Source organism: Lonchura striata, chromosome 1 (assembly GCF_046129695.1).
Source record: "Lonchura striata isolate bLonStr1 chromosome 1, bLonStr1.mat, whole genome shotgun sequence".
NCBI classification, from domain to species: domain Eukaryota; kingdom Metazoa; phylum Chordata; class Aves; order Passeriformes; family Estrildidae; genus Lonchura; species Lonchura striata.
The window spans coordinates 143420903-143434578 of NC_134603.1; the positions used below are offsets into that span (position 1 = coordinate 143420903).

General features: G+C 36.9%; 1 protein-coding gene across 12 annotated transcripts in view; it reads right to left on the minus strand.

Moving 5' to 3' along the window:
• Positions 1–13676, minus strand: part of PARD3 (par-3 family cell polarity regulator) — a 441459-nt gene that overhangs the window by 133477 nt on the left and 294306 nt on the right. For all 12 annotated transcript variants that reach the window (XM_021542942.2, XM_021542949.2, XM_021542932.2 and 9 more), the window contains 2 exons: positions 12107–12334; positions 5313–5529 (listed from right to left, as the gene is read on the minus strand). In XM_021542942.2, coding sequence (XP_021398617.2) covers positions 5313–5529; positions 12107–12334 — 445 coding nt within the window. The remainder of the gene's footprint in view (positions 1–5312; positions 5530–12106; positions 12335–13676) is intronic.

Here is a 13676-nt window from a genome sequence, read left to right on the forward strand (position 1 = left end):
CTGACCAACAACCCAGCCCAGCGTTTCTGATGAAGTCTCAGCACAAGCACCACAAGCTGTCAGCAATGTTCTCCTATGAGCATTAGCAAACCCAGGCACAGTTCAGTGTGCACACAATGAGCTTCCAGGTTTGAAACGATGCAGCTGACGGGTGTTTAAGCACTAACCTCCTCCTCTGTTTTCCAAGGCTGAAGATTTATGGCATTTTGTTCTATGAGCACTAAAGAAAAAAAACCTCTAACTTTCACAGCTCATTCCCATGTTTTCTATTAAACCCATATATCAGTAAGTGTCATTCACCAACACAAAGTCCTGTTAGTCATGCTTCCAAGGAAAATGTCATTATTGCTGCTTCTTAAGCTACTGAATGATAGAAATCAGACCAAAGATTTTGTTTTATCAAGTTTGAGGTATTTGCCAGTCCTGCTGATTAGGATATAATTCAACAGTATTTTGCACAACTCTGACATGTTTTAGTTATTGTGCCTAGTTAAAAGTCTGAAGATTGCTATTAAATGAAAGAGAAAGCAGGTTATTACTAAATCAGTGGCGTAACCTTTGTGAGTTGCTTTTCATCTCCTCACAGACATTACAAAATGAGAAAACTTAAATGAAAACCAGAATAGGCAATACAAGGAAGTCATGTAACAAGCCAACAGTAATCCACATAGGTTATTCTCCCAAGTGCCTAGTCAGTGGTTTCAGCTCATGTGGTTGAAATGTGTAATTCAGAGCTACAAATAGTATGTTTATAAATCTGGACATGTCCAGTGCACCTTGGAAACAGCTGTGTGGGGAAAAAAAATAGCCAGCAGTATATCTGATTTCAGCTAAACAAGGTTGCAAACTGAATTATCTATTTCCTCTCACTGAACTGGAAGATACAACACTGCAAGGTTCCCAGTAATCATTTTAAATGTAATTAAATCTAATTAGGATTAGATTTTAATGGAAATCTGGAGATATTACATTTGCATTGGTTATTCAGTGCATTGATTTACCCGCCTATATGCTACAACACTTAAAATGGGAATTAAGGATCAGCTACCCTACATTATGACTTTATATTTCCATCAACATTACAGACCAGATCTTAATATATGCAACCTCTGATACAAAAAACATCTACGCATAGGATTAATTTTGAGCATACAGTCTTGCTCTGTGAAACTCAATATACAGTGCGTATGTTCTCCATTGAAAAGTCAAGTTTATGTGGGACTCAGGTATTAATTCCTATAGTAGAAAATTTATTTACTTCATATAACATACTTATCTGCAGGTGCTGCAAATTGCATTACATCTATTCCATAAATAACTTCCAAAACCAATGCAGATATTTCTTGCTTAAACCCCAGATTAAGGTACAAGTCATTTCCCCATCTTTTGTTCTCATCATCTGCTCCACACACAAATCTAAACACACCATATGAATTTTCAAAGCCGTTTTTCTCCAGCCATATCAAGGGTTAAGTGTTACAGTAGGTTTGGGGTTTCTCATCAGGCAATGAGTGACTGTCCCTAGGTATTTTCAGCAAGACATGGCTAGCTAGCTTGGCCTCCCTACTATTCCCTTTCCTGCCTCTGGAAACCCAGAGCTGCTTCCTTTTCCTCATTATTCTCAATGTCTTGGAGGTTCATTTTTACCTAAAGAGGTTATTTCTTAGACACATCCCTTCCTGAGACTGACCACTTGCTGGACTTATTTTACATCATCAGTTCAGTCACCCATCTAACAATTGTATACAAGCTTGCACACTGGGAAGAAGCATTAATTAAGTAAAGGGATTGTAAGTGATCAGCAGCACCACAGCAGATGTGTCATTGCATCATCATCATCCAAAACCTTAAAATATAACATCTCAAATCTTCCTCTCATATCCTATGGGGATCCATTTTTATAAAAATACTCTGTACATGACAGGGGCAAAAGGAAGGGGAAAAAATGCACCATATACCGTTTTTCTCTCTCAGGAGAGGAATGTCAAAGAATTGCACAACACAGAGACCCATTAATGTACATCTACCAGCACTAATTACAGGCACACTCTTTGAAACTGTGAAGACTCTTTCTTAAGGCAGTGCTACAATAACTTCTTTAACTACTGACTATTTTTGTCAGGTTAATTTTTATCAAGAAACAAAATCTCTACTTAAAAATACAATCAGACTCAAAATGAGTAAAACATATTTCATATTGCATCTGGGAGAAGTATACAGATTTTTATAAACTTCTGATGTCAAAACATATCTACTGAAGGCTTCTTAGGAGTGAAACAAAAAACTAGCAGAACTTCATATCAGCTTCCCAAAAGCTATTTGCTCAGCTGGCAGTGGCCATCCAGGCACCCTCTAAGTGGAGAAGGAAGAGCTGCACAGCATTTCACAGGCCACAGGATATGGCACATGATCTTCTTGAAAGGCTAAGACAAGAATGATTCCAGTACTCAGATAAAACAAATAGATTCAGGTATAAGCAAGGCACTGCAGCACCTGCCTCTCCTCCAATAGACCAATATTTCTACTTAACACTTCTCTAGCTAACTTCTGTCCTATTTTCATCTGTGAGGAGAATTCTCAGCCAAATGGCATAATTAAATAATATGTTGTGTGTTGATTTGAAAAAAGAAATACACACATGCTCAGACAGATTTATGTCACAGTCAGAAGAGCGAACTTCCAGCCCAATGCTGGAAAAAATAAATGGGAAAAACTCCCATTATCCTCTGGGAATAATGGGAGTTGTGTGTGCCACAGCCACACAGTTTTGCAGTTTTCAGTTTGCAGCTCTCAGCCAAGGTTATGTCAATCCTCTTTACCATGTTTGACACAAGCAGTAAAACAATGGAGGTGTTTAGAAGATTTTAACTTCTTATATGAATCATCCAGGGATTTCTTGGAAATGATGACTAGATGCTGAAGGATAAAGGTAACTTAGGGTTCTCTAGTGGGACTTTCCATCTCACAGTAGAGTTTAATGAAGATTCCAGTAGCAAATACTAAGATTTTAACTGAACACAAGGAGACTTATTTTTATACATCACACAGACTCTTCTTTATGAGAAGCCAGTTTGCATATAGGTAAGAAAAAGCCCTTTGGCTAAATACAGACATTGGAATAAAGTGTCAGCTAATAGCAATTTCATCCCACAGGTGTTTTTGACTATACAACCTAATGAAGAAAGATTATTTAAAGATTAGAGCACTGAAAAGAAAAAAGTGAAAAAGGAGAAAAGAAAAAGATCGACAAAGAAATGACAATGTTGTACAGAACTAAAATATCCAATTATGCTTTGATCCTGGTTTGAATTTTAAATGTTACTGTCATCACTATTTTCTATCGCACAACTTCTTTCAGTGATTACTTGATATCTATGATATATGTCAAATGTACAGAAAAACAAAACATGTTATAGGTAGAAATAGTAGCTTATTTTGCAGACATAACAAAGCCCATGTCTCAAACATTATTGAGAAGCCTGTCAACAAAGCAAATCAAGCACCAAGTAGAAATGAGGCATAATGCTTAATTCTCTCAATCAGCATTTTCTTGCTTGCCAGGAACACCTCTCTTGTGTGGGCTGACAAGGTGCAAGCTAATTTACAGATCCAGGAGGAGTCAGCTATATCCAGATAGCACAGCTCTCACATTAATTAAGAAGAGACTGAAAAGTAAAGTTCACTCAGAAATGGTAGTGAAGGAAAAAAATCAAGAAAATGTTGACTGTTATGAAGAGCAAACAACAAAGCATTGGATCATCCTATCACTCAAATTAGTTTTGTTTCCAAATTAGAGAGTTCAGAAGTGTTATATCAAACACACAGGAAAGGTTACCTTGCCTGGCCCATGGAGCTGCCCGAGCTTTCTAGATGCTGTAAACAATTTCTGACTGAACTCACAAGACAACCAACACTCAAGGTATCCAAGATGCTACTTGCTTAAAGCCTATAGAATTTATCATGCATATTGTGCCTCAATTCTACCTGTCATTTATGCTGTTTAAAAATGACAGAGTGCAGAAAAGAACCAGTCAGCACTTCACATCTCCTGCCTTAGACACTCTTCCAGAGTGGGGTACAATGCTTTGCTTCAGGCTTGAACTGAGGTAGGCAAAAGTCCAGAGGATGAGGGCATCCCCATGGCTTCACAGGCTGAAGGACCCTCCTCCTACCTGACATGTGGCACTATCTCCTATAATTATTCTTCTGTTATATTGCATACACTGTCTAAAAGCCTGGTATTATTTAGTGTTTTCTAAAGCAGATTTCAAAACAGTATTTTCTAATTAAGTATATTTTTTCCTCCTAATTAACCACTTTTTCTACTTACTAGTCTCCTAATATCATTCTCAGTCACAGAACAATTCTCAAGAAACTGTGCAGTTACAACACATGTTAAACTAATATTTTACAGGATAAAGAAAGTAATGGGAGGAAAGCTAAGTGAAGTTCCCCTAATATGCTTTCAGAGCAGAATCATTAATAAATAATTAAAATAATACCAGCACCTCACTTGAAAATTGAATAACAAAACAAACACTGCTTTAATATTGCTTTTTCTTTGAAATATGTTTATTTACTCTAGCTGGCTAAAAGAAGGCCTAGTTTTCTTGCTCTCTCCCCCCTTTCCACAAGTAATCAAAGATGTTTGTCATGTTACATTTACTCACAACAGCAGGGTGTACCTCAGCAGTGTGCTCCTTTCAGATCACTTATGTCTGTTGGAGAGATGACTCCTTTAAAAAGAACTCAGTGTTTGGTAAATCAGGTCTTTCACTGACCCATTCTCTTTGGATTCTCAGAGCACACAACCTTAGATCCTGTCTTCTTGAGAGAAGCATGCTGCTTCTCAATCTCAAACTGATTAATCTCTTTCACATCATGCCTCCATTACACCAATAGTCTTAATAGTAAAGCAAATTAAAACATTCATTTAGCAACACATAAGCTTTGGGTATTAAAGAAGAAAAATAAAACAAAGCCCCAAATGTTTTGAGTTGTCAAAGGATATGTGCATGACTTAGACGTCACCAAAGACTCTTTCCAAACCAAGCAGTCTGGGGCTTAAAATTATTTTTTCCTTTGCCTTTCCTTTCCTTAGGCCTGCCAGGCATCTCCTTTGCTTGCATTCTGAGCTGCTTCCCTTTTATGATACCACCCATAGGCTCAAAAACTGAGAGACCAGCCTATATACATTGTGTATGGATCTGCATAGTAAAATACCACCTCAGTGAGAATTTACAATATAATGAGTAATTAGAAAAGAAACTTCTTTTTTTAATTCATTCTACATTTGATTGCAAAGTACCTACCTGAACATGTCTCCTAAGCCTTTCAGCATTCCTTTCTTTGCCTTAATTTTATCCTTCTCTTTATCTCGATCTTTCTTCTTTTCCTTTCCAGTTTTTTTTCTGTCACATTTATCTTGGCTTCCATTCATGTGTCTCTCTAATGAGTGGGATGGTTGGTCACTTGCTGTGGACACAGATTCTCTACCAGATCTTGAGCTCTCCTCTGTGTCTTCCTCCACTGAAAGCACATATTAAGAAACATCAGTGACATAAGAACAAAGAAAAAGGGCAAACTTTTTGGTATATTCCATAATGTATTTTGAAGCAGGATATATGCAAAACCACAATAAACTTTTTTTTTTTTTTTTTACTGAGTATCTGCTTACATAGTTTTTCAAGAGTGTTCATTTAGAAGTATTAAATTCATAAAAGCAAGGAATTCACCTTTGCAGATCATTCTGTAAAACACTATTTGCACTTTATGGGTACTCTGGATAATGTATGGATTGATAATGAGGATTAGCAAAGCGATATTAATTGGCCCATTTTGTTTCTGTATCTAAATCAGTTGAGGAGAGATTTAGAAATATCTGCAAGTAACAACAGCAGTGCAGCATGCCTTGTCCATAAATTCTTAGTAATATTCTCATAAAAATATGAAAGTCATTAGGGAGTGTTAACCCTCAACACAAGCCATAATAGACTTTTTTTTCTTCTGCAAGTAACATAATAGTTTTGTTATGCTTCTTCATTTCCTGGAGTAAAGTAGAACACATCATGTGCTATGATTGTCATTTTTGGTGTTATTATTGGTTGAGATGGGGCAGCCTGGGAGGTTGAGGTGAGGAGATTTCACCCAGTGGAACAAGGAAAATACTTTAAAGGCAGATAACACATTCCCTCTCTGCTTCTAATTCAAGACCAGGAGTTCTAAAGCACACTCAAGGTTAGATTTAACACTCCACATGTATTTCAGAAAGTTTGAAAGAAAAATTATTAAAAGAAAAAAAAAAAATCCACTGAAAACCTGAAAACTGTTTCAGTAGTTTAGTAAGAAAGAAATAAAATACTTCAAGCTGGTGGGTCAGAACACAGCACTGCATGCCTTGTGAAGCAGGGACTTTCCATGAGCTCTAACATTTTATATCATCACATTTAAGTAGGGCTCCCACCATCTCCCAGCTTTCCAACAGACTGCACAAAGCAGCAATTAGGATCACAGATGCATACTTAGTATTGCCTCCTGTAGTTCCAATGAATACAAAGGCTCCAAATAACTTTTGGCAGCAAAATTTGAAAAAAACACAGTCTTGCTTTATATATACACAATATATAGGAAAAAAAATTTTGTACTCTATAAGATTTTTGAAATGGTCATGGCTTATAGAAGGAAAAAACAAAGTTTTTTTAGTTTCACCTCTGTTTACTACTTCTTAATATTCTGCTAATATTGCTCGAGATCTCAGCAACTCTCCTACAGCTACCAGAAGAGTGTAATTCTTCAGAAATTTCTCATCTATAGACTACTGTAGAATATAAACTTGCTTTTCTTAGTCATCATTCATCTTCACCTTACAGGTAAATCATTGAACCTGAAAAGTCTACAAATCACTGACTGAAAACCATTCAATATAATGTATTCTCTCTCTCAGAAACTTGCTTTCAAAATGCTTTTATTCCTTAATATTACAATCCATACATGTTATAGTCCAACAGACTTTGCACTTATTCACCAAGTATCAAGTTTGCTATAAATATTCTCCAGCCCTGAATGATCACACAGACATATTTCAAGAAAAATATACCATGTCAGATACATCTCAATATTAGTAACTATTTTTGAATCTTAACTAGCACTCTGAAGTACAAACCACCAGAGTGGCCAGGCCTTGGCATCTAATTCAGGACTGCTATGAGTAAAGCAGATGATACAGCTTCTCAACTGTAGAAACAGTTTTAATATTCATGTTATTGTATTTTAAGAAACTAATAGTTCCTACACATGCCTCTGTACTAGCTGTTCTTGTACTTTTTTTGGTTCCAGCACTTTTTAATCAGTGTCTGGAATGATATTTAGTTATTATTAAAAGAATTGTGGAAAAACACTTTGGAATAGAAATGTTAATTTTTTACATGTTAATTTATAGCTACAATCTGTTCTAACTAGACATTTAAAAGACTGTACTTGCAAATGAATATAATTAGCAAAAAAAAAAAAAAAAAAAAAAAAAAAAAAAAAAAAAAAAAAAAAACAAAACCTGTATGAAATTTCTGACAAATTTTGAGATCAACTGTTTACTTGGAACAGTTGAATTCACTAGTAGAATTTTAAAGATAAATCAGTTTTGACCTATGTTTGTTCATACTCACATAGCAATACATTAAATAAATCATAAATATATATGTATTGTTTACTGCACTATGCTGAGCTGTGGAACAGCTTGTCAAAACAGTGTGTTGTGTTTAGGAAGGGTTGGTGCTCCTATTCAGACTCTCCAAAACATGTGCCACCCACTGGCTCCCCATCCCTTCCCCTTGCAGCAGGATTGAGAGGACAGCTGGAGGCACAAAAGGTAAAGATCACAGGTTGAGATGAGAACAATTTACAGGAAACAGCAATGAGATAAGGAAACCAACAGTACCAGTAACACTACCAATGAAAGAGCACACAAGGAAAGAAGGATTGGCACACAAGTTCTCAGCCCTGGAAGCACCCAACTGTTCCCTCCACTACTCTACAGCACCTGGTCCCCATCCCTGGAAAATGATGTGAGGTGGTAAGGAATAACCTCTGGGTCCTGGCCATGCCCCCTCCTGGCTACTGCAAAAGTCAGCCCTGTCCTGGCCAGAACTAAGAGTATTTTTGAACAAAACTTGCACTTACTATTAATTTTGCACGTTCCATGAAGAATTCCATTGTCTCATTTCTACATTAGTGTTCCAATTAATATTTGTCTATCATACACATTTGCTTGCAATTAACTCAGTAGCTTAGCCTGAGGCCTGTGAACTGGGATGCCTGGAGTAAACACTGGTCTCTCTACTGGATTAAACAGATTTCTAGTTCTCTTAAAAAGACCCAACATGAAGACACTTGTTTCACTTTTATGCAGTGCAGTCATCCTGAAATTAACATACACATAATTACTAGTGTTTAGAACAAATGCAAATGCTGCTCAATTAAAATTCAAACCCAGGCTACAAATGAAACTTCTAATTTTTGTTATGTTGTAGTAATGACATTAGGTTACTGCAAAACGCAGGATGTATTTGTTTTGGTGCTGTTATTTCCTTTTTTTCCTGCAACCTCCGTCCTCCCCATTCAGGATGCTGAAGCCAAAAATTTAAATTGGAGTATACTTTAAACATCAATTAAACTGAACACTAGTGTCATTTCATGAACCACGCTGCAGTACAGAGAACTACACAAACAGGTATTATGAAGCTATTCTCCTAATTAGCCCATAAAATGGAAAAGATGCACATGAGGAATCAAAGCTACTTAATGTGAAACCATTTTCCCACTAAGCTTCTAGGCCTCTTATTGTGATATTTAATACAGCCCTAGATTCCAGCAATTAAGATTCAGCAAAAGATTAGAAAGCTTTGTTGATCTCTCCCAATCAAAATGCCTTGTTCTTCTTCATGACACTAAAGATAAACATTTTGCTTACAGTAAGCTATTTCAAGTAATAAAGAAAAAAAAACAAAAAAAAAAACAAAAAAAAAGAAAAAGAAAAGAGGAAAAATTATCTGTAAAAGCTGAACACCCACATGTCTTTCCACAAATTATCCTTCCTTACAGCCATTAAAACGCACACACATCTCAAATACTTAAAATGTTACCTCAGAACCAGTCAGTGCCATCTGATTTTAATCCTACATTTAGTAATTTAATAGCATATTGTTCCAAGACATTTAGAAGAGTCAGTCCCTTTGTCACATATGCTACCTGTATTCTTTATGGCTTTTGTATATGGAATGATGACATGTTAGGAACTTCTCTATACAATACATTGCAGTGCTATTATTTGCTAATCCAAAGCAGGTAATTGTCTGGAAGACAAAGAAACACTTCTAGCACTGAAACACTTGGAGAAAGGCAAAAAAGTTCAAGTCAGACAAATGGATCCAACCTCAGTGGCATCACCAAACTGACCACCAGCATGTTGGTCTGGGTTTTATAATGAGAGAAAGTCATATTCTAATTTCAAACAATTATAGAATAATTAAATAAAATTTTAAAAAAACTTAAGCAACATCATTATGGCAGCAGTGAGGCATTAGTTACATTAGATCCAGATTGTTAAACTCCTATATATTCATAGGTACCCAAACTTTGTCCAGCTGAAGACACCATTTGTTAAATTCTCTGGAAGCCTAAGTCCATACAGAATTGACACAAAGTGGAGCAGACTGCAGTGCTTTTGAGGTTAGTGCAGATACAGATGTTTATACAAAGACAGGCAACATAGGGCTGGGACAGCTCTTAAGCTCCCACAATCACCATGAGAAGCAAAAATCCCGAAGTGCAGGATAGTATTTACAGAAAAATGGACATGAACCAGCCTAACCTTCTAGAGCTAAAGAATGAGGTCATCTTTGTAGATAAAAAAGCTGATGTTGCAGGAAGAAAGAAGAAGCGGAGAAATTGCTGACAAATATGGGGGTGTCAACCTGAGTAAAATGATGCTTACAGCATCTACCAATTAGATTAAGAAAAAGATGTCTGCTTGCCTTGTAAACAAAGTAGAGCTACCAATCAAGAGATGCATGGACAAAGTGGAACTACCAATCACACAATGTGTGACCGTGTAGAACCACAATAAGAAGTAAATATAAACAATGTTTAGAAGCACAATAAATGGCTTTTGCTTGATTCATGTTGAATCGCACAAGAGTCCTTTGTCTTCTCTCCTCAATCAAGGACTGAATTCTGTCCAATTAACTTATTATAATTGGCTTGTTACTCATCTACTTCTATGAATCTGGCACTTCAAACTTCTGTAATATTTCTTAGATGTTTTATTACCATATGTGGAATCTATTAGAACACAACAAAATGCACAGTTCTACACATACAGCTTGGTCACACTTTGCTGATCCCTTCTTTATCATGTGGGATCTGACTATCTGTTCCCATCTTTACTCTTGCTCTCTCATGACATAAGAAGGCTCTTGCCTGCCCATGGGTAGCAGTGAATGAATTGTTTTGCTTTGCTTGTGTATGTGGCTTTTGCTTTCCTATGAAGCTGACTATATCTCAATCCACAAGTTTTCCAGCTTTCACCCTTCCAATTCTCTCCCCAGTCCCACTGGTGGGGGAGTGAGCACGCAGCTGCCTGGGGTTTGGCTGCTGCAGAAGTTAAGCCACGACACCACTGCTCCTATGTGAAGGATCCAAAGAGCTCCAAACACTCCCTTGCTACTCTCTATGCATTGCATCAACAAGCTTAAAAACCCATACCAGAATCTCATAAACCTCAACTCACCTCACAACAACTGCTTCGCTATATTTTTGATCAACTGAAGTTAAACCATTTGTAACTTCTGGATAAACCTTGGATATCTGAAGCCTCAAACCAGGATATTGCTATCAGTGAGATCACACCAACAAGGTCTTTTATAAAAGCCATGCAATTTGTAAGAATGAGCAGGATCATCACACAGTTTCTCACACCTATTCTTCTACTGGCCAGAAAGAGATTAACAGCCAGCAGCACCACACCAGCATTTAGCCTCACTACTGTGTGAAATCATTAGGTGGTGGAAAAGCAAAGCAGAATTAATTCCATCTGTAGCTACCTTTGAGAAAAGTGACTAGCAAAATTATCTCCCTTGCAGCCTCAGAACACTCTTAAAAAGAGGCAGATTAAAAAAAAAAAGAGTGGTTACAGAAGTAACTTATAAAAGAGTATTAGGGAATGATGCTTATGAAACAGAATTTCTGAAACTAAAAAAATATTGAAAAGAGTGAAAAATTCCTTTTCAAGCCTTCATAGCCTTCATTAAATTCAGACTAAATACTTTACTACTTCAACCTCCCCATCATCATCTTCATTCATAAACTTCTAACTAGCTGCAGGTTGATTAAAAAAAAATTCTGCTGGTGTGTGACAAGTTGAAAGAAGTACAACATGAAGGTAAAAAATTCAATGATTTTAATACAACCCCTGATTGAGGTAATTTACCATTCATACTATTTTCATTCAATATGAGTTGTCATTTTAGCAGCCCATTCTTACATAGTTCAATAATGATAAGGTTAGCTTTGAAGTGATTCTTTTATGTTAATGACATTCTCCACATGTTGGGTCATAGTTTGGGTTAAAGAACTGCAAATGTAAATGAATGCCCATTAGGGTGGGTAATAGCTGATCATTAACTTTATATTTTATTAGATCTGCCAACCTTACTCACTCTAATTAAAGGACAGTGATTTCTTTTTATCACCCCCCAACACTACAAATGTACTATTTCAAAGTTAGATGCCTATATTTTGTAACATAAATTTAGTGGGTTTGCCTTTCTACCTATTTTTTTTCTAGTTTACATTAGTACATTAATTAGCCATCTTACAGAATATTTTCACAGTAATTTAAGTAAACACATTCCAAATAATCCTATTCTCATATTTTAGAAAGGAAGAAAGCTACAGAGTGCAGCGATCTGTTAAAGCAAATGAAGGGAAAAAGCCTAAATAGTGATGAAGTTCTATTCTTTTAAAATTCTAAAATTATGTTCTACTACTTTAGTCACTTTCTAAAGCGACTAGTGACATAAACATTCATTACTCAAAACAACAGTTTACTTACAAGTTTCCATGCCTTCATCATCATCATCTGCTACAGGCTTATCGTATGATTTGTCTATGGCAGCTCTGAAGCTTTCGTTGCAGCCTCGGCCTCGGATAATTCGTGGGCGCGGGCGGTGGAAAGGAATGTCACCGTTCAGAGTCACCTCAGCAACGGCTGTCTGCAGGCTTTCTAAGGAGCTGGATTTCTTCAGCCCTAATGAAGGCCCCACATCTCTGGTTGGGGAACCTTAGTGATTTAAAGGGGGAAAAAAAGTAATTAGAATTAGTATCGAGAACAGCATGCTTGATTATGCATATCCATCCTGAAAGTCTTTGGGGACACACTTAACATTATTCACATCATCTCTCAATAATCTGTAGGGAATTCTCCACAGATTTGTTGGTCTCAGAAGCAAATGAGTATGTCAAGTCACAGTCAACGGAACTGACAATGTTAGCAATGTCTGGCTTTTCAAATCAGTGAAGAGAGACCAACATCCATTACTATTATTTTACACAATTTAAATGACAAAGAAATCACAGGGCTTTAACAACTTAGCTCATACATCCAGCACAGATGCATATCTAACGGCATCTAACAAAGCAATTAACTCTTTTTGGTTTGAGCAGAAAATTTCCTCTGTACTAGCAACTGATGAACAGAGAGCAGATAATGGGCATGAATCCTACCATGTTTAGTGTAACAGTCTTGCAAAGTAGCCTGACCTCTAGCTTCAAGGAACATGCTGTTTGTCTGAGCTTAAAGAACTTGCATCAAATTGCTAACTATTTCATAATTAAATGCTTCTGAGAAGTATCACCTGACTTGCTCAGATTATGTGAAATTGCTTAACAATAATCTGTGGAAAGGATCCAGTAAAATAGGCAATACCAGTTACCCAACTGGAAAATAAACACACTCCTGGCAGTCATGAGGAGTGACTGTTAGGGCAGCACTGCTACAGCTGGGGCTGAGGCAGCTCTTATCACTGGTAAGAGGGCAGCATGTCCAGAGATGTGCCAAGGAAGCCTCAGGCAGTGTTCTGCAACAGCCTTTCTCCATCCAGACTCCACTTCTCAGGTTTGTGGGTTAAATATAGAGCCTTTATTTTCAGACTACCACTCACACTCCAAATCACAACTGCACAATTAGACCTCATACTAAAGTTAAAACTAAGAAGACTCTTTCAGGGAGAAAAAAAAACTAAAAACACTCCATTTATTGATTTTATTCAAAAGTGCAAGTACAGTCTTAGCTAGATTTTCCACAGGACTTGGGAGTGGAAAGCAAGATGAGGTGGGACAACATCATCATGGTTATATTTCCTGAAATTATGAGACCAGAGCCTTCACTTGTAATATGAAATTTGCATTTTTTCTCCACACAAAAGGAGAACAAAAGAGAACTGTTATGGCACCACAACAGGTCCCAGGTGGTAGGCTGTTACCTAGTTAACATCAGCATCCTTATCTGGCAAAAATAAATTTCACAGCCAGCCACCATTGAGAGCCAGAGCCAAGGATTGAATCCCCAAGAATACTGAAACTATTAACAGTACATTAGTAAGCACAGGTGTGAATAAAGGTGT